This window comes from Caretta caretta, chromosome 6 (genome assembly GCF_965140235.1).
Source record: "Caretta caretta isolate rCarCar2 chromosome 6, rCarCar1.hap1, whole genome shotgun sequence".
Lineage (NCBI taxonomy): Eukaryota > Metazoa > Chordata > Testudines > Cheloniidae > Caretta > Caretta caretta.
In genome coordinates this window covers 114,129,385-114,156,976 of record NC_134211.1, presented here as the reverse complement: position 1 = coordinate 114,156,976, position 27,592 = coordinate 114,129,385, and the positions used below count along the sequence as shown (strand labels likewise).

The 27,592-nt window shown below is 45.0% G+C and overlaps 1 protein-coding gene across 1 annotated transcript; it reads right to left on the bottom strand.

The window, feature by feature from the left end:
- Positions 1-397: 397 nt before the first annotated feature.
- Positions 398-26,214, bottom strand: LOC125638185 (inverted formin-2). The gene is made up of 16 exons (XM_075129913.1): positions 25,383-26,214; positions 23,938-24,083; positions 23,788-23,849; positions 22,307-22,409; positions 22,132-22,217; positions 20,845-20,945; positions 19,057-19,127; positions 18,791-18,898; positions 16,876-16,946; positions 15,484-15,604; positions 14,928-15,092; positions 13,546-13,648; positions 12,530-12,691; positions 10,619-11,431; positions 9,206-9,262; positions 398-4,552 (listed from the first exon to the last, which is right to left on the bottom strand). Exons 1-15 carry the CDS (start codon positions 26,125-26,127, stop codon positions 9,207-9,209), a joined length of 2,913 nt encoding a protein of 970 aa, XP_074986014.1. The 5' UTR covers positions 26,128-26,214; the 3' UTR covers positions 398-4,552; position 9,206.
- Positions 26,215-27,592: the final 1,378 nt, after the last annotated feature.

Genomic DNA, 27,592 nt, shown 5'->3' with positions numbered 1-27,592 from the left:
TTTCATGTGCTGATCTGCTTGCAGAACGTTACAAGTGCTCGTCTTTGTTGGTCTTTAAACTCTGGTACCTTGTCTAGACCAGGAAAATTAGTACCCACTTTTTAACAAAAGTAGAGCTGCATTGTTGCTCCCGAAAGTGTAATCGCATACTATGGCAGGCTGTCATCACACACTTGTAAAAACACAAGAGCCCTATCTGTACTACAGCCTCCATTTTTACAACCCCTCATGAGAAATTACAGGTCCCAGTTTTCCACATAGTAGTCAAGGCTCTAGACGGGACCAAACCATTTTTCACACCGTTACACAAAGCGTGACTGAGAGCGGGTGAAACACAGAATACTCCATGACTGAGTTTGTTTTTTGATGAATTATTACCCAATAAAAAAAGGCAAGATTTCATATAGTGCTGATTTATTATTGGTAAGCTCTATATTGCACTCCAAATAGAGTACTGTGTACAGAAAACCAATCCTTTACATACAGAAACCCAGAAATGTTAACTGTAGAACTAGGCTTTACATTTAGAGGGGATGAAAATTGGTTAACTTTTACATTTATTGTAAATTTCCTTTGGTGCTTCTGTAATCTTCTCTCCCAAATAGCACATAACAAGTGAATCAAATAATGAAGAGACCATGGCAGACAGGTATTTACATAACTTTTGTACACAAAAGCCATTCTAGCCCCATTCTACACACAACTCCCGTTGACATTGTACTGAATGTGGAAATTGTTAGCACCATCTGTAGGTCAAAAACTATTGTAAATTCATAGACAAGGTCAGTATGAGAGAAAATAACTATGTGACAATTGTTACTATGTGTATGCCATCAACAGTGTGCTTAGGTGTTTTATAGCCAAGTAGGAGACAAAGTCCAAAGAGCTTGCAATGTAAGGCGCTCATCGGGCAAAGATCGACACACATGCTTAACTTGACATATGAGAAGTCCTGCTGACTTCTCTGGCGTCTACTCAAGTGCATAAAGTTAAGCATGTGCATATGGATTGCAGGATGAAGGCTTTAGGCGCTGTACAGATGTGGGAGGAGGGTGGAAAAGGAATGCAACTGAAATGTGAAATGTACTATTAGTTTCACAATTTGATTTATTTTCTGTTTCTTTTCACTGCGGGAAGGACTGAGATTCTCTGGGATAAAATTGTGTTAAATAAGTGATTCCGGTAGGAATATTTATTTAGTCTACAATGTAATATGTTAACTTTATAATTATAATCCCCATAACCATATCTGTAACCATACAAAATAGAGTGGAATCCTCCCCCTCAAAAACAGGAAAGTTGTGAATTCATCTTTTCCATTTTTTTAAATTCTAAATTTTAAAAAATTTCTTCAAAATGTTGAAATGAAGAAGAAAAAACCCCTACCTCTCATGCAAGGACCCTGAAAAAAAAAAAGGTGTTTGAATTTATTTATACCATAGATTAATCATGCAGATGCTGCTTAATGCTAAATGAACATGGACAGTTAACCTGATACCTAGAAGCTTGTGGCTTTCACAGGCTTGCTTGTTTAATGCACTCTAATTTGTTTGTTTGCTGTAATTTTACTAAAATACTTGAAGGAAAAGTGAGTTTCTTTCTGGTGGCCAAATTAACTGCTCTGCTGGCATAAGTGGATGCAACTCCATTGAAACAAATTAGAAGGGCCTTGCTTACACCAGCACTGAATTTGGCCCTGATGCGACTACTAAGAAATCATGAGGACTACTTAGCTCTTTTGGGAGAAAATCAATGGGAGCTTCTCGCAAAGATCACAGGTAAAATACTACCCAAAACTGCACATCCCACTCAGACAGCCTTCCTCTTCCCTCCCTGTCGCAGTCACCTGTATTCTTGCTAAATTATTCCTGTGACAAAATTGGAACTGCTCTGTCATGATTTATGAACAGTGAGTGTTGACCTGGCTTTTGGGATGTTTATTGTGTGAATATATTGGTTTAGTTTAGTAGGTGGCTATAAAGAAAACAAGCAGGAAGGGAAGAAGCATGGCTCAGGAGTGTTGTTCAGTGGGCAATGCTCATACCCTTATAGCATCAATATTTTACCTCCTCCCAAGCCAACCTCCAAAACTAGTTTTTTCCAAAGACAAAGCCCAAGAATGTGAGAACAAAGCAACTCTGACAGTTTAGGGAGGGGTGCTCTCTGAGGAGACGAGTCATTGTTTGGGGGAACCAGACTAAGATGCAGGCGTTGGATGGACTGTCTGAAGAAATTAGGGCTGACTAGGTGACCCTGAGGGGATGGTAAGCCTTTGGGTAAGATGGACAAGTGTGGACTGTTTGTTGTCCTAAAATGCTTTTTATCTGCATGCTTTGTTACTATACATAGAATGAACAATATTCCAGTTTCACTAAGGCAGTTTTGTCACTAGACACCATCGGCCACAGGCTCCCAAAGGGAAGAACCATAAGTGCGGAACCCAGTCAGACCTGCTGGGTACTGAAGCCCAGGTACCAGTCTGAGTGGGAGAACTGTAGATTTCCAGCCTGGGATAGGTAAAGACACGAGGCCTGACACTTGAGGGGATGCATTCAGAGAGACCAAAAAGGGGACAGGGTGCAGCTAGCCCTCCAGCCATGACCATTACAACGGTGATTGACCCCTAAGCTCTTGTGTATAGATTGTGTGTGTATGTGTGTTTTCTCATTACGAAGGGTCCCATTCATTGCTGACAGTGCAGCTCCACTGAAGTTAATGAACCTCTACATGTTTACGCCAGTGGTGAACACGATTTCAAATGCAGCTTTGCTACACTGCTACAGAGGATTTCCGCAGCCGAATCTGATAAAGGTAGCGGTCCATTCTAAACTGGTAATTGCTGTAGTTAACCAATTTTCACTACACTCCAAGCAAAGTTTTTAGTTAAAGGTAGCCCCTGTTTTAATTCTGAACTTCAATAGTAAATGACCCTTGATCCACTCTAAATAAGCAGTGCAAAATCGGTTTAACCTGAAGACTATTATATATGCTCAGCAAGTTATTGTATATAGGCATGATTGCTAAAAGTAATGATTTTCCACACAGTTCCCACTGCAATCTAATACTGCAATACAAATTGAACAAACATATAGAATTTTAAATTGACAGCTATGTACAAAATTACATGGTACAAGGTTATTATAAAACATAATTCAGAAATAAAACTCTGATTTCTTAACACAAAATACTGCAGGTTCCCAGTTTTAAAGCACAAATTGCATAACTATCTTTTAAACTGAAACAGACTCTAAACATTCTGTAGTTTGAGTCCAAATGCCTTTGAGTGCATGCAGCAGTCAATGAATATTCAGAACCAGAGATTTGCAAAATAACATTAGTTTAAAATATTTTGAATGGATCCCCCTAGAAAAATCTCTTCCTGTTTCTTTAACAAAATAGATACTCTAGGCCCCAGACCTGCAAAGACTCATGCATGTGTCTAACTTTATGCACATCAGAAATTCCACTGAACTCCATAGGACTATTCATGTGCTTAAAGTTAACGTGTGTTTAAGTCTTTGCAGGATCCAGGCCTTAGGACTTGTGTATATGGAGAGTTAGTGTGCAGCAAGCTGGAGTGTAGTGCCCCACCCTGTCACATGCACTAACAGGCAGTGTGGACCCTCTGAATGCCCACTCGAAGTTCTGTAGTGTGCCTTGATCTACTCCCATTTGAAATAGGTAGAATACTGCCCCAAACTGAAACTGGAGTAGATCAAAGTGCAACGTAAAACTTCTAGTGTGTGGTACCAGGGCCCACATGACCAGTTAGTTCGCAGCAGGCCAGTGCATTGTACATTTGAACTCCAACTTGACGCGAACTAACTCTCCATATAGACAAGTCCTTAGTGTTCAAACAGCCAGCTGTTCACTACAATACATTTTCCTTTAATAGATATCCCCTGTCTAAAATGATAGCAAGGGAAAGTATGTTCATCTGAATTGGGTCTTTTATTTGGTCCAACATCAGTTCCAACTGCTGGTACGGCACTAGAATGGGAAGTAACAGATTTCCAATCAGATGCTGATGACAGTGCCTACTTTTACCCATAATTCAGTTTTGGAGGCACTGCTGTCTCTAAAATGACTCATGGGGTAAAATGCTGCAGTCATTCCCCAGGCCATGCCCTCATTGTCTTCAGTAAGAGTTTGGCCTAGGAAGGGACTGCAGGATTTGACCCCAAGTGAAGTTTATCAGTGGCCTACTCCTATCAGCCCTCGACACATGGAACTCCCATCAGCTTCCACAGAAGTTCTGGGTATGGAGCATTTTCAGCATCAGACCCTGGCAGCATTCACATAAGGCACATTCTGAAGGTGCTTAAGTCTCTTGCATCTGGCGGTTATTTGCTGGATACACAGAATCCCCAAGGAAGGATTAGTGAAAGACCATTTTAGAAGAAACTTTACATCCCAAGATATTACTACAAACATGATCAGTAATGGAATTTCAACACTGTGGAACGTGCTTCCTAGAGTATGGCAGCATTATATGGATTTGTCAGTGTTTCACTGACTCCTTGTTATTTATTCTTCTGCTTTGCTGTGACACCTGTGGGAGAAAACATAAAACAATTACAACAACAAAAATGTTGTGGTCAGGTGTTTGTGTGTGTGTGTGCGTATCCTGTACATGATGTACTAGTTGGGAAAACTGGTTTTAAATCCATCAAATAAGCCAGGTGCCCCAATGCACTTTAAAAAAAAAAAGAGGAGAGGAAGAAAAAACAAAAAAACGGTAAAACTATTAATGTATGTACTCTATGAAAACTCAATTTCATTCATGCACTGAGATTCTAATTTTATTTGAAGAGTTTAACCATCTTCTTTGTTCTGGAGCTGGTCACTGCTAATAATTCAGCACAGTACTTGAAACAATAAATGTCATGTTCTCCATGCTGAATGCTGGAAATACTAGGTTTTCAGCTGTATGCTAGTTTGACACACCAAGCTTACGGACTAATATTGCTTCTTCTGCAGGAGCTGGCAGTTTTGCCATTGACTTGGGCACTGATCTCACAAGTAAATCTGAGGAGACAGACATCCTACTGCCTTCACACAGAGCTGCACGCAGGCATAGGGTTCTTCTAGCACAGAGTAACTTGCATAAATGGGGTTGTAAATGGAGTACAGTGGGGTCTTTAGTTTTAGCATAGTGGTGGTGAAAGATATTCAGCATGGACTTAACTGAATCTTCCCAGTGTGTCAATTTCCAGAAAGAAAACACCAAAATTCCAGTGTCGAGGAATTCTACTTTTGCACAGACTTATTCAGGTGAGTAGTACCATTGAAGACAATGAGGTTACTCATGTGAGTTAGGCACTTCAGGAAGTGTTTGCAGGATTGGAGCCTTAATCTGTAAATGTTAAGGTGCTTTCTAGCTCATTGACCAAACAAAACCTCCTCCAGATCTCATGAATATTTTACAGATATGGACACCATGGCTAAAGATATACACACTCACAAGAGTGAATAATTAGAATATAGTGGCAGATGAGAAAATTTAAGACCATAAGAAGCACTGAATCTGTTGTAGAAGATAACATGGGTTGTTATCCCCCTAGAATTAGAAAACAAAAATGACCCAACATGAAAGTTATCCTAATTTATTTTTTTTTAAGACTGAAGAAATACAGTCCTTTTGGAAAAAAGAGCAGGTCAAGGTGTATATGTAACAGATAATATATAGGTTTCAGAGAAGCAACCGTGTTAGTCTGTATTCGCAAAAAGAAAAGGAGTACTTGTGGCACCTTAGAGACTAACCAATTTATTTGAGCATAGGCTTTAGCTGTAGCTCACGAAAGCTTATGCTCAAATAAGTTTGTTAGTCACTAAGGTGCCACAAGTACTCCTTTTCTTTTTTAGATAATACATAGTGTGGGACTTTTTTGTTTTACTTTTCTTTGTAACCCTTGATAAACTGAAATCTACTTCCTCCCTGATTTATTTTCTTTTTCCCTCCTCCCTTTTGTGATCACACTGCTTTGTTCAAACAGAAACAAGTGCCAAGCACAGGCACTCATCTTTTACTCTTTGAAGAACAAAATTATACTTCTGGGGATGAGGGGAGAACAAAAGTAGCATCATTTGGCCTTTACAAACAGCTATTTCAATAAAATTGGGGTTAATTCAGGAATCAGGTTCTATGGCTGGTGATATGCAGGTGGTCAGCCTAGATGGCTTTAAAATCTATGGTTCTGTGAAACAAGGTAAATTTGAGCACATCAAAGCCTGTCTTTATTTTACTGCTGTTGCAGACCCACAGCATGCTAAAGCTGCGAGAGGTTCAGCTCTGATCTTCCAATTGGATTTGGCCAGGGGGGAGCATGGGGAGCTGCCATGACTTCAAGATCCAGCAAAAGGCTTCTAAAAAATGACCATTTCCCAAACGTAAATCCGTTCTCCTCATTCCCTGCAAATTGTGCTTCCTTGGGTTCCAAACTAAAAGGCTGTATTCCGATAGAAAGGAAGGGAGAATGGAAATCCAGCGACTTTTTCCCCAGAAGGTGACGATGACTAATAGCACAACTCATCTCCTCGTTTTACTGGGATTGTTCCCACTCTCTTTTACAGCGAACGTTCATTGCCTAGTGAAGTAACAGTGCTGCTGCTTGTACTGATAGGTGGGAACCATGAATCGGATTTACAGACAGACTGGTGAGGAAAAAGCTGTGGCTAGAGGCTGTAGGGCAACAGAAGTAAAGGGCTTTTCTCATCTACTCTAATTCACACAAGCAAATAATGTTAAGACACCAGATAAAAGAAGGAAAGGACAGAATTTCAGTTAGGGGCTCACTGTAGCATGTTCTTCCAATACTTGATCACCAGAGGGCACTGACAGACAGACATTAAGGTGGGACCCTATCATAGCTGGAATTTTAGGACAACCTCAGCTGTGAATTGCCTTTACTTTTACTGCTTTCTTTCAGGACCTTTACAGCTCTCACAGGGCTTGATTCAAAGCCCACTGAAATCAGTGGAAAGACCCACTGATTTTCAACCAATTTTGGATCAGACCCTTAATGTAAATTCTTGTGTGTGGCTTTCTTGTGTATTCCAAGGCCAGTCCAAAAAAAACCTGGATGTGCCTCAGGTCTTGTCTGAGTAGGGATGTTATAAACTCACGTATGGTCATCTTGCTCCAAACATCTTTAATGTTCTTGAAGCTACTCTTCTGACATATGGGGGCTCAGTCCCTGACCTGAGTCTCAAATGTGAATTTTTGCTGCTGCTCCTGTCAATCTTTGGCGACTGGATTTTGAAAGGCAGCACAGCAGCTGCCCGCCTCTTTCAGGTGGGAGGCTGTAGAGAAGGGGTGTGACTGGTGCAGGAGGAGCCATGAGTCAGAACACTAGGATGGTCACTCGCACATGCCCAGAACACCAGACGTTCCGGCACTGCCAGGAACGTCGCATGACTCCGTCCCTCAGCATGGCTTTGTGTGCACCACATGGGAGGGCTCATTCTGAAGAGCACATTGCCCAGATCTCGCTGGTGTGACAGTGCACTAATGCTGGTGGTGGAGGCAGAGAAGCACACTCTTCATTATGGCATCCTCGGTATGATACTGGAGACAACCACATCTGGTTTTGTCTCAGTACCACATGGGGGACAAACAACCCCAAAAGAGGACCAAATGGCCTTCTTACGGAACACATAGCTCTCTGGCTAATCCTTGGCTACCAAAATGGCTGAGAGAGATTGGTTCCTGTCATGGTAAATTAGAGCAGTCTTCAGGCTACTGATGCAGAAAATACCAAAAAAAAAAGTCTTAGCAGTGGTTCCCATGGCTTCTATTTCACCACCAGTAGATGACTGGCTAAGAGGAATATTAGTTTCCGGGGATCACTAGGGAGGGATACCCAATATTCTTACATAGCAAGAAACTGCAGACTCTGTAGAATAAATACATTTTGTTCATGAAATCAGATATTCAGAGGGTTCAGATTATTGGTTCATTTAATTATGGCTGCTCATGATTAGAATGCAAAGGAAAACATGTAACTATGCAATTTCAGTACATGTAACTATGCAATTTCCCCCTTGCCCCCTTAATATAAATAAAGGCAAATCTTGGAAAATGAAAATCTTAGTGGGGGTCACCCAAAGCTTTCTTAAAACTGGAATGTAAAATGTCAGGAACATACAATACCCTGATATCAGGTGGGAGGTGCAGGGGCACTTGATAGAGAGTTTCAGAAAAATTGGGTTTACCCATAGCTGCATGGGTGTCTCAGACAAAGCAAAATCAGGCCCCAGTGCTGGGCTATGTTTACACTAGCACTTTTGTTGGTAAAACTTATGTCACTCGGGGTGTGAAAAAATATCCCTTGCACTGACAGAAGCGCCGGTGTGGACAGTGCTATGTCAGCGAGAAATGCTTTCCTGCGGGCATAGCTACCGCCGCTCGCTGGGGTGGTGGCTTAATTATATCAACGGGAGAGCTCTCTCTGGTCAGCGACTACACGGGAGGTCTTACAGCGGCACAGCTATACCGATGCTGCTGTGCCGCTGTAAGCTCTCTAGTGAAGACATGGCCCTGGAAAGATGTACACATGCGCTTAACCGTAAGCAGCTGCATGCTCCATTCACTTCCACGGATTACTCATCAGCCTAATTTTAAGTACATGCACATGTCTTTGAACACCAAGACCTTAGTGCTGACTAGCACGTGAAATTTGGATTTCAGTTGGGCTGGTAGTCCTGTATGAGCAGAATTTCTTCCCTGGTCCACTATTCTGCTTAAATAATTCCAATAAACCTGTTAAAACGACTCTGTAATGGATAAGCCCCACCCACAACCGGAAGCCTAGGGGAGGAGCAGTCGCCTCTTTCGAAGGATGAATGTACTGAAGTTACATTTTTACAATTTTTGGAAAAAATAATAATCAGACAAAAGCAAGGCCTCCAGTTATCCTGGTTAAGGTAATTAACACCAGACTTTATGGTCTCTGCTGGGAAAGGTAGATTGGCTGCTGCTGACGTAAAAGACAGACATTTGGGACCTGATCCTGCAGCACTGGGAGTATTGCCACTGTCTCCAGTGGGGCAGGATCAAGCCCTTGGACAGCAAAAATCACAAACACATAATCAGATATTAAGGCAAAAAGCTTGGTTGCCATAATGATTACTGATGGCATCATAAAGTGTAAAGTCCCAGTGCTGGGGTTAGTTCACATAAAAGCAATGTTGCGTGTTTACATACCTCACTGTATCACACAACGATTTTTGGTTTTATTATCTCCAGTATCAATGTCAACCTCTGCTTTTAAATAAAAGAGAGACACTAAATATATCTGACCGCTGTGACATAAAGGTAACAACATGGAACGTCATAGGACAGAGACCGTCCTCTTGGAAACATGACTAGTTTATATTTCTTGGGATTAAAAACTATTAGTTTAGTCAATAGCTAAACAGTCTGAAAACTTAAACGATTAAATTGTGCTTGGAGCCTATGGTGGCCACCCAAGGAGTAAAGTGGAGTAAAAGCCCCATCCCCATCCCACTGCATGGGAAACACACCATTTGATCATGTCTCTAGCTATGGAGGTGGGAAGAGCAGGAGTTGCATACCCAATATTCTCTCCCCTTTACTCATGAGGGAGGAGAAGGGGTGGAGAGTTGAAGAGACATGGGTCTACTACTGTCCTTCCCGTCTGGTGACCATTGGAGCTGGCGGGGCACATGTCGGGTTGGGACAGCAATGGGAATACACTGTGTCAGCCCTCTAGAAGATACAGCAGATCTCCCCATAAATCCCAAGTGAGACGGAGAGCTCTGGAGGAATGGTGCCAGAGAGTCCTCCAGTCCTTCCTGGGGCGGCACAGTTACACGTAGTCAGGGCTACATCTAAAAGCTGTCTCTAGCCTTAAGAACGTGATCTTTTGCACAAGCATCAGTGTGATTTTTTTCCCCCTCAAGCTGTGTGCTTGAATATTTAACACTAAGGAAGGGTCACACTGAAATACAACAGAACTTTACACTTCAGTGACACTAATTCTCATGTGCAGAATACTCTTGTAACTGATGTCTTGGGGAAAACCTCATAAAAATTGAGTGATGGGAGTACGGGGAAGAGTTTTAATACACTTATATTAAAGATACATTTATAAATAGTTTATATGGGTTAACAAATGATTAATAGATGTTATAATGAATGGTTAGTCTCTACTATAGTAAATGATTAATCACTGCTTCTAGAGTCCAATGGGCCAGTTAGTTGCATCTAACTTTAACTTACAACTATCTGTAGCACCTTTGACAGATGTGCTTGTCACCATCTGTACTGTACTCCATTCATGTGTGCAACATGTTTCTATTGATCCATTAATCATTAACCCTTTATAAACTATTTATACATGCCCCTAATGGCTAGTGGGGCCAAAGTTTTTGCATTGTTTAACCAGTCTCCGATTTTAAAAGACATCTGCATTAAACAGTGTTTTTCCTGAGGATAGTAAAACTCCTATTGACCTCACTGGTGCAGGAATGGACCCTAAAAAAGGAAGGAATACTTCTAATTAAAAAATCCTAGAGAGCTGAAGATGTGAACTCCAGTCTCCTGTATTTAGCTAAAGGCTTGCTAATCTCCATATGCTGCACTGAAATGTGTTACCTGACAGGCTTTTGCTGTGTCGTTTCTTCTTTCTCCGTTTCCCAGACCCTCTTTGCCCTTCCTTGTCAGTAAGTGCTTGCGCCGGAGGGACTGTTGCTGAGCAAGAGGAATCAGTCACTGGCTCTTCTGAGAAGGATTTCTCCTGCGAGGTGTCCAGCAAGGAGTCTGCGGCCAGGTCGTCATTTTCTTTCTCTGTCCCCCTTAACTCTGTATGCTGAGAACTCGACTCATTGGTTGGAGTCATTTTAGCACTGCCAGGTGCTAGTTCAGCTCTGGTTTTAGCCTCGTTTCCAACTGCATCACTTGGTTGTGACGTTTGATCGTTAGACACCAGGCCTCTTTCTAACTGAGTGGGTCCGGATTCACTGTTTTTGTCTCCTGAGAGGGATCCGTTCAATTCCTCTTCTAAACCAGTACAGTTACCTGAATAGCTGCTTGCAAACTTTATAGTTGTTCCGGGGTTCGATGGCGTGAACACAATGGCGTTGTATTCCACATTCTCTTGAAAGCTACACGAGCCGTTGATCTGCTGAATACTCACTCCATTGTTGGGCTGATGGGTTCCCTCAACTTCAGTTGAAGGTAAGGCGCTCCTGTCAGTACAGGGCTGTTGTGGCGAACTTCCTCCAGCTCTGTCTTTAGGAAGCACTTCGTCGGAAGCTGGTGTCTCTTTGACAACTCTACCGGTAGCCTTCGCAGTGGCAGCAGCTTCTGAGGCCGGAGTGTTTTCTGTGTGCTGACTGCCATCCTTTCGCTTGGTCTCAGAGGCACTTTCCTTCGCTGCTGCTGTTTCTGACTCATCAACACTCTTTCCTTTAAACAGACAACACAGGATCAGGCACAGTTGTTCAGTCTAGCGTGTGACTGTCAACCAACAACAATGGGTCGTCTGAGTGTAATCTGACCACCTGCAATGGGCCCCGGGCTAACGGCTCAGGGCAAAGGGGCCAATGGATTTATAATGGTCATATGCGGTCAGGAGCTTTTTATGTCTCATCCAAAAACTAGCCACTCCCATAGTTCAGTGACCCCAAACATCACATGGGGGCATTTGGTTCAGAACGCAGGCCCCAACACAGCAAAGCACTTCAGCGCATAATTTTGAGTCTGTGCTTAGCTCCCATTGACGTTAATCAGTTTCATTCCCACTGAAGTCAATGGAACTTAGACATGCTGCATAGGAGCCTACCTGAGGGGAGCTAAGGGACAATGAATTCCCAGCTGGCATCATGGGCCTGATCCTGCTGTTGCAGAAAATAGCTCTGCCTGAGACATGTCTTCAGAACTTCCCCCCATCTGGGTTTCTCCATCCAAGTTGCAACCCAGCCTGGCCCTGCTTTTTAAAGGGATTGCAGAAAGGCTGCAATTTGCACGTTATCTCTTGTGGCAGGCCGGGTGATGGCCTTAAACAAGATTGTTGGCTGGTTTGCCTCTGGGAGTGGAGGCTACCACCTCAAAAGCGGAAAGGAAGCTCACACTGCAAATTTAGAAAATAAGCATCTCTTGGGTAACATTTCCCGAAGTGCCCAAGTCCCTTGGAAAATGGGACTTTGTCACTTGCACAATTTTTTGACAATGGTCCCCCTCGTCTATTGATCAACTGCAACAATTCAAAGAGAAGTTCCTCTGTATGTGTAACGCCAACAGACCCCAGTCGTCGGCGGGCGGGATCAAACCTGGGACTCCGGAGCTTAGTGCATGAGCCTCGACTGCATGAGCTAAAAGCCAGCTGACTGTTAGCTGAGGCTATAGAGCAGACTCATTTTATCTTTAAGTGGTCTCGGTGCCACTAGATGGGACAGAACACCACACTCAGAAGATGTGTGGGTTACATAAGTATTTGTTTTGCTACAATATTTGCAGCAGACTGGAGGTTAATGGTTGCAGGTATGGTTGAGTCTTTGGTCTTACCAGGCTCTCTCTCCTTCAGCGTTTCGGCAGGTGAGGCTTTAGGAGCAGTGTCCGGCGCACTCTTGTTTTTAGCCGTTTTCCGCAACTGGAAACCTTTCTTTATGTCGGCCAGCAGGGCATCAATAACACACACCTCGTCCTGCTTCACGGCCCCTTTCTTAACTAGTGTTTTAAACAAAACAAAACAAAAATGGGAAAATGGCTAACGCCGCACTCCGGGGGAACGGGCAGTGATAGTTGAAAGTGGTGGGGTTACCACCAAGGGTATATGCTGGGGAGCAGTCCCTGATTTTCCATTGCCCTGCCCCTTGCGGTATCATCGGTTCCAGTGCAAAGTGGGTGTCAAACACTGCCTCTCTGAGCTGGCACCATTCTACACCCACTGCACCGGTGTGAATGACTATGGAAGGCGAAGGGCAGCGAAGAACCTGGCCCAGAGCCCTTGCCAACCAGGGTCGGCACCTCTAGTATTCTCTCCGCTTTGCCCTATGCCAAAGTACGCCTGTGGCACCCTGCAGGCCAAGGCCTTTAAATGGCTCCTGTTCTGTATCTTGAATTTTACTGAAAGTGAGGGAGGGGTAATCTTGTTTCTCTCCTTTGCTGTTCTCTGCTGCACTGTGGTAGGGACCCTCTTTAAGGCACCCAAAAGCCTTCAGCCATCGAACACTCAGAAATCTACCCTGAATGATTATTATTGGAACATTAAGGCAGGAAGAGTTTGGAGCTTCTATCAGTCCTCACCTATATGGATTGTATGCAGTGTTATTGTAGCCATATTGGTCCCAGGATATTAGTGAGACAAGAGGGGGGTGAGGTAATAGCTTTTATTGAACCAACGTCTAGTCCAGTAAACTTCTCCATCCAGACCTGAAGAAGATCTCTGTGTAAGCTCGAAAGCTTGTCTCTCTCCCTAACAGAAGTTGGTCCAATAAAAGATACTGTATTACAATCCATAGAGAGACAAGCTGGGTGAGGTATGTACATCTCCTTTTAAATAAACCCTTTCAAATACTCACTGATCTTCCCATTGTCTCCTTTTTGTCTCTTAGCCTCTTCCTCTTCCAACTGTTTCTTCCTTTTTTCTGCCTTTACAGCTTGTTCCTTCCTGTCCTTGTTTTCCTGGAGCCAGAGAAGAGTCACAGGGGATGTTTGGTTAAATATCTAGTAGCAAAGCGACCTAAAGGGAAGATGGTTCAATCTATTCACAGCTTGTGCAAAACAAGGGGGAAATCCTGGCTCCTCCCTCCCAGAGAGATCCAATAGGCAGCTGGGAGCTGTGTGCTCCCCCATTGTGGGGGTGAGAGGCAGTGAGTGTACTTGCCTGGGGCTCCATCCCCATCCCACAGTGTGCCATGGGGACGGGCAGTGACTGGATCCATTGTCCAGATGCCCCACATACAGGGGATGTACAGCAGGCTGAGGAATCTCCCCCGACTGGCTGCAATGGACTCTGCAACCCTCCCAAGCTGCTGCAAAACCCTCTCTGAGTCAAACCTGGTTGCTTGGGCTGGACTCAGGGATCAGTTTCTGACCCACTATAAATCCACAACTTTTCTACAAACTTATCCTGGAAGAGAGAGCGTCCTGGGTCCATCACTCAAACTCTGGGTTAATGCCAACCTCCAGCCTAGCAGCTCTAGCTTGGTAGTGCAAAGCTCACTGAGCTCTCCATCCTCACTCGGCAAGGAGGTTCCTTCGTTAGTGCACATCACAATCTGAAAGCTCCCTGCAGATCTCAGTCAAATCCCCAAGCTGGCTGTTTCAGTACCACACCCAGAGCCCAGTAATGTCAGTGGCAAAAATCCCATGGACTTTAGCAGGGGAAGGCCCTAGCTCAGGATCTGACCTCAGGTTCATATCCTCCAGTGTGATCAGATGGTGCAAAGTGGATAGATTCCAGCTGGAAATGGCCAGTGGAGAACACTTAGAATCATAGAATCATAGAATATCAGGGTTGGAAGGGACCCCTGAAGGTCATCTAGTCCAACCCCCTGCTCGAAGCAGGACCAATTCCCAGTTAAATCTTCTTGCAGTCCTGCCCACCTGGCTTAGGGGACATGCTTAGAGATGGATGGAATAGGGCAAGGAGCGTGGTAGGGGTCGGCTGAGGGTTTGGCGGAGCAGAGCTTTGTTACACCAGTTCTCCAGTTGCACATAGTCCCTCAGGGACCTTATGCCTGTGGAGAAGTTAGAGCAGCCACTTGGTTGCTCTAATGAAAACCAGGGCTGGGACAGTGCTGAATCAAAGGGCCATAATGAGCTCCTTGATGGCCCTGCCCTTGCCCCCTGCACCAAATGGAGCTCAGATGTAAGGGAAAATCAGGTCCTATTTACTATCTGAACTGATGCATGTGTTCCAGCACCTGTATCCTACTGCATAATGTTCACAAATGCAAACCTTTAGTGCTCTGATGAAGAGATCCCTGAAGGTTTTCATGGTGCTAAATATATCTTCTAATGACAGCTTGTTTGCATCTTCACAGAGATAATTTGCAAGTTCCCCCTTCTTCCTTTCAATGATTTCAAACTCCTCCTCCAACTTCTTTGATGCATTTATGCTGTCCTGAAATGAATTTAGGCCAAGTTACAAAGCATTGTGCATCAGACATTGCAAGGAAAGACTAATGGAAAAAAGTAGTTAGAATGACAATGTAACCAGAATTCAGTTCCAAGGCCCAGATCCTTGGCTGTGACCCAGGAGCTCCTGGGGCAGTTAGGAGAAGAAGTGCAAAGATGGCTTGGGTTCTCCCTTATCCCTGCTCTCTGCCTTTCTAGTCAGTACCTGCTGGTCATGGCAAATGAACACAAAAGGGTTGTGTGGCATTCACATTCATTTTCAAATATGAGAGGCGATGAGGGGACAAATGTTTCCACCCTTCACTCCTCCCTGAACATGCTGCCTTTGCAGAGTCTCGGCTCTTCTCTCCTCAAGGGAGGGCACTCCTTTCACTGACCTGGATGGGCGTCTCATACTGGGCTTTCACGTCGTCTTTCGATGACAAAACCTTTTGCTCAAGTTCTAGCAGCTTCTTTAAATTGGAACTGGACTCCGCACGTATGATTTCAAGGTTAATTCTGAAAATGAACACAAAGCCGCAGGAGATTAAACACAGTTCACTTCTCGGAGAGCTGGGCTAGCTAGAAGAGAGGAAAAACAGCAATGATTTCCCACTCTCCTCCCCCTTTTCTGTTTCCCAGTGACTCTATGGTATTAAGCACAGAACTATGCCTGTGTCATTCTAGGTAGCACCACAAGGAAACATGGCCTAGTGGTTAGGACACTGGCTGGAGTTAGGAGACATGAGTTCCATTCCTAGTTTTGCCACTGACCTGCTGTACCTGGGACAAATCACTTCACTTGTCTCATTGACTGGCCCACCAATCGCCAAGCACGAGGGAGCCCTGCTCTCATTTGAGGCCCTCAGGTACTACTGTGATGCAAATAATTCATGAATTTAGAGTGGGCTTTTCAAAGTGCTTCAATGATTTAGGAGCACAGCTCCATTCACTTTCAATGGAGTTTGTGTTTCAATGGGGCTGTGCTACTAAGTCATTAAACACTTTAGGTGGGCTTTTCAAATCCCCTGATAGTACAAACCATCACCAGCTAGAATGGATCATGCTAATATTTGCTCAAAATTATCTGGCTGTGCAAATTCTCAGGGGACATTTGTCCACACGTATCTTATTGTGCTTAATGTTTTGTTCTCAAGAGCAAAAGGGTCACTAGTGTAAGACGGATGAAAAATCCAAACAGTCCCCACAAAATCTTCCAGCAACAACACAAACACCTTTGTTAACAAGCCAGCTCTTTGGCCATGAGAACATCCCCCAGCAGCACTTCTGAAGAGAGGGCCAGGTCTAACTGGAATCTTGTGTATTGTACATTTGGAAATGGATACATACGGACTTTAATTGTTTGGCTTCACTAACACACTAGAGAGACTAATCTACAGATTCAGGGCTCTTCTGAAGCTGCTAGGCTATTGTCCCTGAATACAGCAGTGACAGGTACTTCAGCACTGCTTATAGGTAGCTAGGTTTAAAAAGACAGAGTCTCCTTGAACGCCATACCATTTCTGTGAATTCCTGCAAAACAGAATTAATTGAATGCAGAACAATTTTTGACCCTAGTTACTGTCTTGCTTATTGCTGAACTGTGCATATAGCCGATTTGCATTTTAAAATGGCTTCAGAATTTGCAAAAGGAAATCCTTTGGTTACAACTAATTGAGTCTTTATCCGGTTAATGCATGGATTATAATAACAGCCATTTATGTCTTAATTTCTTGAATCTGGATGGTTCTTCTTTTTTTTTATTTAAAGTATCAGGTTCACAATCCTACCCGGCTGCCTTTGAGACACATTCAAGGTCCTTGGGAAGCTGCAGGAGGTCTGTGTGACTTTTCTCTACTTCCTAAAACAGAAACATTTGTTATTTTTGTATTTATTTTTCGTACGCAGCAGGTGCACAGTGGGGGGGAGGAGGGGAAGGGTTACAAACAGAGGGAATGACTGGTGTGCGCAATGTTTCATTCCCACCCCACCCCCCACTGTTTGTTTAGCATGATTCAAAAGGGGACCAGCCGTTTCTATGGTTGCCAAGACTATCCAGAATTATAAGAGTACAGATTTAAAAAATATACAAGAGTATTGAAAGGGGTATGAACCCTCATGCCTCAGGGCGGAGGGCGATCTCTAACTGATGGGTGGTTAGAAAGGAACTTTCCCAGTGGATAGATTATCCCAGAATCTCCTACTGCGGGGTTTCTTTCACCTTCCTCTGAAGTGCAGGGTCCAGGCCTCTGCTGAAGGCAGGATATTGGACTAAAAGGACCACTAGTCTGATCCAATCTGGCAATTCTTACGGGTCTGTCTATGCATTAAGAATATCTGTGTTCTAGTTTATCTGCCTGCCTAACTATCTATCTACTAACTTATACAACCATCTTTGCCACAGTGTCTGAGCACCTCAGCATAGCAATTAGGAGTTAGCTAATTTTTTTTTAGGTGTCATGGTAAAAGTGGGACCCCCAAAAAGGGTTTGAATGCATAGGATTGGCAAGGGGAGAGCTCAATGAACAGGGCAATAAGACTGGCATCATTGGCAGAGGAGAGGGAGAAGTGGTAAGCTCTGGGTGACAGGGACTGGGTTTTTTTGGTTCTTTGTTTGTACAAGTGCCTAGCATGATGGGTCCATGACTAGGGCTCCTAGCCACTATGGTAATACAAAAAATAAATATAAGGGCAGCTAAGCAGCAGTGAGAAAGCTATGAAAGAGCTTAAAGCTTGGGCAAGAAGCTTGAATGTGATCTGGTAGAAAGGGGAGATCCAGCGTGCCAACACTGGAGGGGACTTCACTGGAGCTACAGGCCAGGAATATGTTCCTGGCAGCTGCATTTCATATGGGTTGGATGGGGGTGAGATGGGCGTCAAAGAAGCAAGAGAGGAGGAACTTACAGAAATCAAGGTGGAAAATGATTAAGGCTTGGATGAGATTCTTTGCTTTCTCAACTCTTTGTTTAGAATTCTTTTACAGCTAGGTAGCACCTGCAGCCCAAGTATTATGAGCCCAAGCAAATTAAGCAATCTCTCCAGTACTATGCAAATGTAACACCCACAGACCCAGATCATCAACGGGTGGGATTGAACCTGGGACCTCTGGAGCTAAATGCCTGAGCCTCTACTGCAGTGGTTCTCAACTGTGGTCCACCGCTTGTTCAGAGAAAGCCCCTGGCACGCCGGGCCAGTTTGTTTACCTGCCGCGTCCGAAGGTTCGGCTGATTGCGGCTCCCACTGGCCACGGTTCGCTGCTCCAGGCCAATGGGGGCTGCGGGAAGGGTGGCCAGCACATCCCTCGGCCTGTGCCGCTTCCTGCAGCCCCCATTGGCCTGGAGCAGAGAACCGCAGCCAGTGGGAGCCGTGATCGGCCAAACCTGCGGAAGCGGCAGGTAAACAAACCGGCTCGGCGTGCCAGGTGCTTTCCCTGAACAAACGATGGACCACAGTTGAGAACCACTGTTCTACTGCATGAGTTAAAAGCGATATGGCTCTTAGCTAAGGCTCTAGAGCAGATTCATTAATCTTTGTCTAAGTGGTCTTGGTGCCACTAGATGGCACAGAGCAGCACACCCAGGAGGTGTGTGGGTTATACAAACAAGTGAGGAGCATATAAACACAAGTATATAACATCAACCGAAGGTATGGCTGGAAAAATAGTTCATGTCCAACCAAAATTCCCGAAGGAAATTGCAGTAGTACCTCCAGAATATGGTGGAGAAGAGTAACACGGGTTTGGTTTGCTTTGGTTTCAGTTAGTTTGAGTAAAGTGCTAATTTTAAAGCCATCAGCATCTCCAGTATGACTTCCCTGAAAGACAAAAAGAAGAGGCAGGAATAACCCATGTCAAACTCAAACACTTACTATGTATTTATAACCTATACACACAAAAGAGAGAAGAAAAGTTATTTTCATCTATAAAATGTAGTGATCTCTTAACAACAACAACAACAAAAAAGATTTCTTACATAGTTAAGAAAGTTTCCAACTTTGAGAATCAGTTGACAGAAAACTGGCAGACGATGGGTCGTTAGAAGATCTGAAAAATAAAGTTATCGTTTACATAAGGGGCAGCTTCAAAACTGATTGTTTCCCAAATTGGATCAGAATTTCCATTGTACCAAGGCAGGATTTCCATACACTAGAACCTCAAAGACCCTCAAACACCAGAGTTATGGACTACAAGTAGACACCATGTGAAACTGGAAGACACCCTCTCCCTCCCCCCACCGCCCCCCCCCCCCAAAAAAAAGCAATACAGGCACAGTATAGTATTTGCATCTTAAAGGTAGGCACATCTGGGCTGCCTGTCCCCACCCCCATGTGTGGGGCAGCCACTTACAGCTAGGAGGTAAAGATGCTGGGGCTGCCAGCCTGGAAAGTGCCCTAAAAGTGGAGCTAGTGACTTTATTTCCACTAGCAGGAGATCTTGAATAAGCCCTGGTCTATACTGCGGGGGTAGTCGATGTAAGTAAGGTACGCAACTTCAGCTACGAGAATAACGTAGTTCCGGAGTTGACGGGAGAGCTCTCGGGGATCGATTTATAGCGTCTAGACTAGACGCAATAAATCGACCCCCGATATATTGATTGCTACCCGCCGATCCGGCAGGTAGTGTAGACCTACCCTAAGAATCGCTCAATACATTTTATTCCTTCCTTCCTCCCCTGCCACCTTATTTCCAGAAGCATTTCCCATTCTGTTCTTTTCATATCAGCCCTGTGCTCCCTAAACAACTTCACGTACTCCGAAAAAGGAAGCATAACATGTGGTGAGGGCTACCACGTGATCTACCAAGGTATATGCATGATGGCCTACATCGCTGCTGTATACAAGCACTTCCTATTTAGAAAAGCAAACATAACAAACTTTCTTGTCCTCCAAAATCTCGAGTTTTGATTAGTTTATAGGAGGATTTGGGAGTGGGATTTTTTGTGAGGTGAGGCAGGATTGTGTGTGAGGAATTTACTGAGGGAAAGCTCAGTTGAATGAATTTGTTTAGCATTAACTTCTAAATTTGGTCATTCTTAACTTCTGCAAGAGTAGGGTGACCAAATGTCCCGATTTTATAGGGACAGTCCCGATTTTTGGGTCTTTTTCTTATATAGGCTCCTATTACTCCTACCTCCATCCCGATTTTTCACATTTGCTGTCTGGTCACCCTATGCAAGAGTGAGTTCTATAGTCTAAAACCTGCTTCTCTGAAAGCTGTGTCACTTGCACTAACAAGCCTCTGACTGGTTGACAAAGTCATTGTTGAAGTGTACTGTATCCTGGGAGGTCATAGAGGGTGAAGTGTCCTCTCTCTGGTACCCAGTGCCAGCTCCATGGTAGGGCTTTGAACATCAGGAAAGACAGCTTGAACTACACTCTATGTTCATAGGTGAGCCAGGGCAGAGAGTGGAGAACTAGGGTGATGTGTTTATAGTAGCCAATGGTGTTAAGCAGACAGGCTGCTGAGTTTTGTACCTGTTGGAGGTTTTTCAAGGCTTGTAGCTCTATTCCTAGCTATGAGTTGCAATAATTTGAACCTGGTGGCCATGAATGCATGGGCCATCCTGGCCAGGTCTGTGTCTGATAGGATGAGCGTGCAATGTGCTGGCTAGTTGCAGATTTGCATATATATGAGATGGAGACAACAAAAGGCCACTTCTTCCTTAAATTCTCAGGTAAGATAGATATACTACTACAAGCCAAAATAAGGCCTCACACGGCTCTGAACACAATGCGCTGAGGGGTGACACGGTCCCATTTACCTTCACAGGCTTTCCTGATTGCTTCTGCTTTTGGCTGTAGCATATCTAGCATGACAGCGGTCTCTTCATATGACAGCATACACTCAATCCGCAGCTGGTAGCTAAGAGATGGAGTCGGCACAAATATACAGTTACGCTTAACAGATTCCTGACCCTGCCAACAGAAAGATTCCTGACCCATTCCCCAAACCATCACACTCTAACCTCTGCCAAAAGCCACATCCAGGCTCGTGACCAGCTACCACATCTGCATCACATTGATACTGCACAGCTCTGTCTGTGGCTTGGGGCGGTTCTTTCTCAATGGCAGGCCATAACTGGCAGCACGGAGATGGTGGCTCCTGCCGTAGAGGATACACTGATCTCCGTGGAGAGGGAGGACGGCCATGTGGCTATTGGGAGATCTGGATTCTATTCCTGACACTCCAAAAGCCTTCCTGTGTGACTGGGCAAGTTACTTAACCAGCCGGCCACACCTAGGGCCTATGCCAGCTTCTGCCATCTCAGTGCAGAAGATTGTGCGGGAGCAGCCACATTCTACAAGGCCACAGACATCCCCCTCAGCCTGAAAAAGAGGCAGCACTAACTGTGGAAGGGTATGGCCATCACATCCTCTCATCACAATCTGCTGGCAGGGATTCCGATTGCCTTATGACTGTTTCCTCTGGCTGCAAACCCAGAAGAAGGGCATTGGTGCTATCCCTTCCTTCAGTACAGCAGTCTTACTAACCTTGAGTAACTGGCCAGGTTGGCCCAGCAATGTATAACTTACATTTCACTGTACCAGTGTGTCTGCTCCTCTCTGACATAGAGACTACTCCCCTACCTCACACGGGAGAGGATGATTAATATTTGTAAAGCACTTTGAGAGTCTCTGATGGAAGAGGCATGTGAAATGCAAATAAATATACAAGTGCAATATTATAATATGAACGCCAACAAACAAACAAACAAACCCAACAACTTTGGCGTACACTAAAAGCATTTTAAGAAAGGCTTAGTTTTAAAGCAACAAATCCATTAAAAGAAAGATTTTTTTTTAAGATGGCCTTTCTATAGTGTTATCACAATAAAAGAGACTCTTTAAAGCTGACTTTCCCTAAGTGCAGCCAACGTCTTGGCATTCAGAACGTTTTGCAGAGTAATGCTCTAATTTAGAGTCCTTTCAGTATCCTTTTAAATGACACAGAGTGCTACATCCAATTGGATCAAAAAGTGAAGCTTGTTGTTATGGAATACAATATGCAAGCAAAAGATCAGGCTGAAGTTGCTAATGATCTGCCTTACCTGGGAACCCTGAGCAGGAGAAGATAAAATTGATCTGCACTTGCTAACTTGGCTTCTTCTTCCTTGAAGCTTTTCAGGTTTTCTATCTAACAAGAAAACACAAGACTCAAGGCCCCAGAACTGCATCATATCTGCAGTCTTCGTGGATTGAATGAAAAGAGTCTTTCCATCTAACCTCATGTTTTTCGGGTAACAGCTTCAGTAACTGCTTCAGAACCTCCACGTCAAACTTGGTCCTGTCCCCTTTTTGAATCATGTCAGCTACCTCTTTGTTTGAGCTGCAGAGAACAGGCATGTAATTAGAAGCAACAACAGAACAATAACATTGGACAGCTCCCTATGACCATATGCTATTGATTAGGTCCTACAGACCCTAGTGAATGTTGCATAATTAGGCCTTACTGACAGGAAGACTGTTCTCTGGATTAGCGCAGTAGCCTGGCACTCAGAATTATAAAAAGGGTAGCATGCTGGTTTTAGATGGGGTGCACCCATTCACTTTCAGGGTACCATTAGAGAAAGGGATATGGGTATTTTTCTCATCCAAGTACTGATCACCCCGGGAGGCATCATTCCACCTTCGCCTGTGAGTATCAGTGCAGTGCATGGTTATATTGCAAGACCTGTTTGCTTTAAACAACCAGTTTATTTTAACAAGTTTTAAATGTTATCACTCGTGTCATTCACAGGCCTCCACTGAATTAAACTATCTGCAACTGCCCTGAAGGCTCAAACCTTACAGAATTCAGTTTGGTTTTATTTATTATCTTTACACTACTAGTTGGGAACACAAAAACCAAAGGTTACACATCAGGTACCTGTCCATATCTTTAGGCACCTAAAAATCTGGCCCTTTGTCCCTCTGTGCCTCAGTTTCCCTCTGTAAAATGGGGTATAAATAGCACTGCCCTTCCCTGCTGGGGTTTTGTGACAATAAATACATTAAATTTTTTTAAAAAATTTACAAGTCTATCTTCAGTAGATAGCTATAATAAACTGAAGATAAGAGGGACTGATAATGTAGGAGTAAGTGGCCACTGTCTCAAATAAAATTACTATTTTCCCCTCTTGTGTTTACCTTCCATCATTTTTCACACCGTGGAACATAACCGAGATGCTTTAAAATCAGTAACTGTGGACATGAATAGATATGTAATTACAGAAAATATAGAAAAATTATAAATAGATGAGATTGAACTAGCTGTCTTCCTTGTTTGTATTTAGGTATGTCATTTTATAGTCACTCCTTGGATGGTCAGTCACTTGCTCTATGTCTTAGAATCCAGGATGTGTTTGAACTGTGGGAAATATACTGCCCTGTGTCGTCCTTTCATTTTAAATCTCAAATACAATCTTTATTGTATTGTCTCTCACTACAAAAATTTAGGGTGTCATCCTGCAAATAATTCCAACAGTGAATAGTCCCACTGAACTCTGCTGCTGTGAATAAAATTACTCGTTTGTAATTATTTGTATGACCAGGCCCTGGATGTCCTCAGAGGAAGAATGGCCAAGTGGCTCAGGGATTAACCGGGGTCTTGGGAGTCATATGGATTTTTCAGCCCCTCACAGAACTGTCTGCTACAAAGGCCATGCTAATTTTACTTGCCAAACTGTTGCTTTATTCAACAACTGTGAAACCAGTTCATAGCTTACCATCTAAATTGCTTCAAAAATATGTTCAGATTGAGACTCTTCTTGGAGTCTAAGAATGTGATCTGTTTAAGAAATAATACTTTATGTTAGATAAGCCATGTGCAGTGGCCTTTTACCATAATCTTCAAAAATTGAGAAATAGCCCATTACCTCCTTTGGTTCCACCTTCCCTGGGGTAGCTGCTTTCTCCTTGGGCTTTGTTTGCGGAAAACAAAAAAGCTGCTCAATGCTCATGTAATCCGGCTCTATAGCTTCATCGCTGCCGCTGCTCACTGACGCCCACATGGAGCGACTTTCTGAAAGAGACGAGGCACTAAGAATGCTACAGAGGCACATCAAGGTAATGCTCCTCACTACCACTGTTTCCAACCCTCCAGGATTGTCCTGGAGTCTCCAGGAATTAAAGATTAATCGTTAATTAAAGATTAGGTCATGTGATGAAACCCCCAGGAATACGTCCAACTAAAAGGGAAACACTGAGAAAGATGAATGCAATAAATAAGAAAAGAGACAGATTAGCCCTGGACCTGTGCTAATTAAGAGTGGCTTCTCCCACAGACAGGATCCCAAAGGTTTGAAGGTGAATTAAACCCGGAAATCTACAGCCGTCCGCGATTTAGCCAAGCTGAAGGCAGCAGCCGAGCTAAATGGGATTTACTAACTTCTGTTTGATCTAGCTGATAGGCTATGTATTGCAAAATCACAGGTGTCCACATGGGACACTGAGCTCGGGTTAGGTTATCATCTCTACAGAGATGCAAACAGCCCTACTACATAAGGGCTCCCGAAGGTCAGTAACACCGCCAGACTCATTAGGAACCCTCTAAATAACTCCTTGGCTCCCCAGTATGTGAAGCTATCCACAGTGTTAGTTATACTAGAGAGAATTCTGCTACATGCTGGAAGGGGAACCTTCATTTGTTTGGGGGCTAAATTGTGACTTTACACCAAAGCACTGTGATGAGGGCAAGATGCTTTTAGGAGCTACCAGGCATGGAGGGGCAGCACAGCCGTGTTCCTTAAAGGATACAGATGGTGTTCTCCTGTGTAGCTGGCTGGGTTAGAGTGATTTGGGGGGCTGTGGGGTGGGGGGGGGAGGCATGGCTCCGTGGCTAGCACCCAGCCCATCTCCTCGCATGCATGCACAGGCACCGGCCACAGTCTGGCCATTTTGCTTCTCTAGTCTCGTTTTCTGGCTATTGTCGCAATGAATTACTAAACGTGCAGTGATAGACACTGTGGGGTAACTAGTTCTGAAGACTGGACCATAGGTGCTGGAACTAGGGGTCCTGCAGCACCTCCTGGCTTGAAGTGGCTTCCATCATATACAGGGTTTACAGTTTGGTTCAATGGCTCTCAGCACCCCTGGACTGGAGCCAAAACCCAATGAAGCCAACGGGAAGACTCAGTGCTAGGGCACCTCAGGCTGTTTTGGGGAAGGGAGATATAAGGAAAACACTATTCACCCACCCCCAACCCAACAAAATCCAGTGGAAATGGATAGCGTAGGACACACTGGGGCAGCTATGCGTGTGTGCGTCTCGCTACAGCAGCTACAAAAACAATGACTGAGTGCAGCCATTAGACACACCTACCTCGCACCACATTGGAGGGCAGCTTCTGCCAGTTGAGTTTCTTCATTCTCAGGGTCGGAGTCTTCACCTTCTTGGGGAAAGGCCTGGCGTAGCCCAAAGCATAGTCAACGTGGGCAACCACTACTTCCTCCACGTTGCCTCCTGGTGGGGGAGGAGGTGGCATGCCTCCCAGGCCGGACAGCGGGGGAGGAGGTGGAGGCATGCCTCCCAGGCCGGACAGCGGGGGAGGAGGTGGAGGCATGCCTCCCAGGCCGGACAGCGGGGGAGGAGGCGGAGGCATGCCTCCCAGGCTGGGCAGTGGGGGAGGAGGCGGAGGCATGCCTCCCAGGCTGGGCAGTGGGGGAGGAGGCGGAGGCATGCCTCCCAGGCTGGGCAGTGGGGGAGGAGGCGGAGGCATGCCTCCCAGGCCGGGCAGTGGGGGAGGAGGCGGAGGCATGCCTCCTAGGCCGGGCAGTGGGGGAGGAGGTGGCATGCCTCCCAGGCCGGGCAGTGGGGGAGGAGGTGGAGGCATGCCTCCCAGGCCGGGCAGTGGGGGAGGAGGTGGAGGCATGCCTCCCAGGCTGGGCAGTGGGGGAGGAGGCGGAGGCATGCCTCCCAGGCTGGGCAGTGGGGGAGGAGGCGGAGGCATGCCTCCCAGGCTGGGCAGTGGGGGAGGAGGCGGAGGCATGACTCCCAGGCCGGGCAGTGGGGGACGAGGCGGAGGCATGACTCCCAGGCCGGGCAGTGGGGGAGGAGGCGGAGGCATGCCTCCCAGGCTGGGCAGTGGGGGAGGGGGAGGAGGGGCTGGCACAGGTGCCGTGCCGGGCAGTGGTGGGGGGGGGAGGAGGAAAAGCAGAACTAGGCGGGAATATGCACTGCCCTGGTGAAGTGGAGCAGGCTGGTAGCTGGGAGGGTGAGACGTTCTCTGTGGCTCCTGGTGGCCCCGGTGGAGGTGCTGCTGTCACCGGAGGGAAGGCTGTCGTAGCAGAGCTCTGAGCTGCACTCAGGGACTCCCCTAAATCTGTGTCAGTCTGAGTGCTTTCGCTCACTCTCTCAGCTGATAGCTTTCGCTCTAAGTTTTGTTGGTTTGGGCACTTCTTTATGGATAACAGTCTCTCCAGGACTTCTTCAATGCTGTTCCCTTGGACTGTAACAATCAGGTGAGGGGAAAACAAATGTAAACTAAACATTATTAAAGACTATCCAGATCCCTTTTTGAGCAACTGATCAGCAGCGACATGAGCATCCCACAGGTTTCGTCGGTTATGTTACAGAAACCTCTGGAACTGATCTCTGCCGCAGCGAGCTTTTCCCACTGAGCTCGCCACAGGAGCTGGGTCTCACATGTTAACAACACCTTTGTGTATGTAAATGGTGCTGCCCTGCCCAGCAATGAAGGCCAGATCCAATACCACCTGCAATCAATAGAAAGGTTTCAGAGTAGCAGCCGTGTTAGTCTGTATTCGCAAAAATAAAAGGAGGACTTGTGGCACCTTAGAGACTAACAAATTTATTTGAGCATAAGCTTTCATGAGCTACAGCTCACTTCATTGGATGTAGCTCACGAAAGCTTATGCTCAAATAAATTTGTTAGTCTCTAAGGTGCCACAAGTCCTCCTTTTCTTTAATCAATAGAAAGGCTCCCATTGACTTCAACAGGTTTTGGATCAGAATAAACCCTGGGATTCGTTTGTAGAGACAAGGACTTACTCTACTCTGCAATGTTTTGCCAGTGGAGCTACGTCAGCTGGGAGAGTGAAAAAAATCATTCCCTCTTGCTGACATAGCTATGCTGGCCAAAAAACCTGGGTAGATGCAACTGTGCCAGCAGAAGAACGCTTGTGTTAGCTAAGGTAATGTCACCTAAGCTCAGGTAATGGTGGCTAAGGTAATGGCTCTCAGGGAGGTGCTGTGCCTGCGGTGGCAGACCTCCTTCTGTTGACTTATGCCGTATTTCCAGTAGGGGGCTCTGCTGTTGTAGCTAAAGGCTCTCTAGTGTAGACAAGGCCAAGGAGTGAAATCCTGATTCCAGTGACTTCAATAGGGCCAGCATTTCACCCAAGGATTTCAGCACAGACTACCTATTTGTTTTCCTTGGGTTCTGTTTAATTCTGAGTGGATTCAATAATGGAAGTAATTTATGTACATTCGATTTGGGGAAGTTGGGGGTGGGGGACATGCAAAGCCTGAAATAGCAGACAAGTTCTTACTGTCATTTGCAAGCAAGATGG

Bases quoted from the DNA above. Each gene is read 5' to 3' on its own strand.
- LOC125638185 (XM_075129913.1), bottom strand. From the start codon at position 26,127: ATGCCTCCGCCTCCTCCCCCACTGCCCGGCCTGGGAGTCATGCCTCCG. The intron at 18,899-19,056 runs GTAAGAAATCTT...TTTGTCTTTCAG, and splicing joins TTGGAAACTTTCTTAACTAT to GGAAGTCATACTGGAGATGC. The intron at 15,605-16,875 runs GTAGGATTGTGA...GTTCATTTTCAG, and splicing joins TGTGTCTCAAAGGCAGCCGG to AATTAACCTTGAAATCATAC.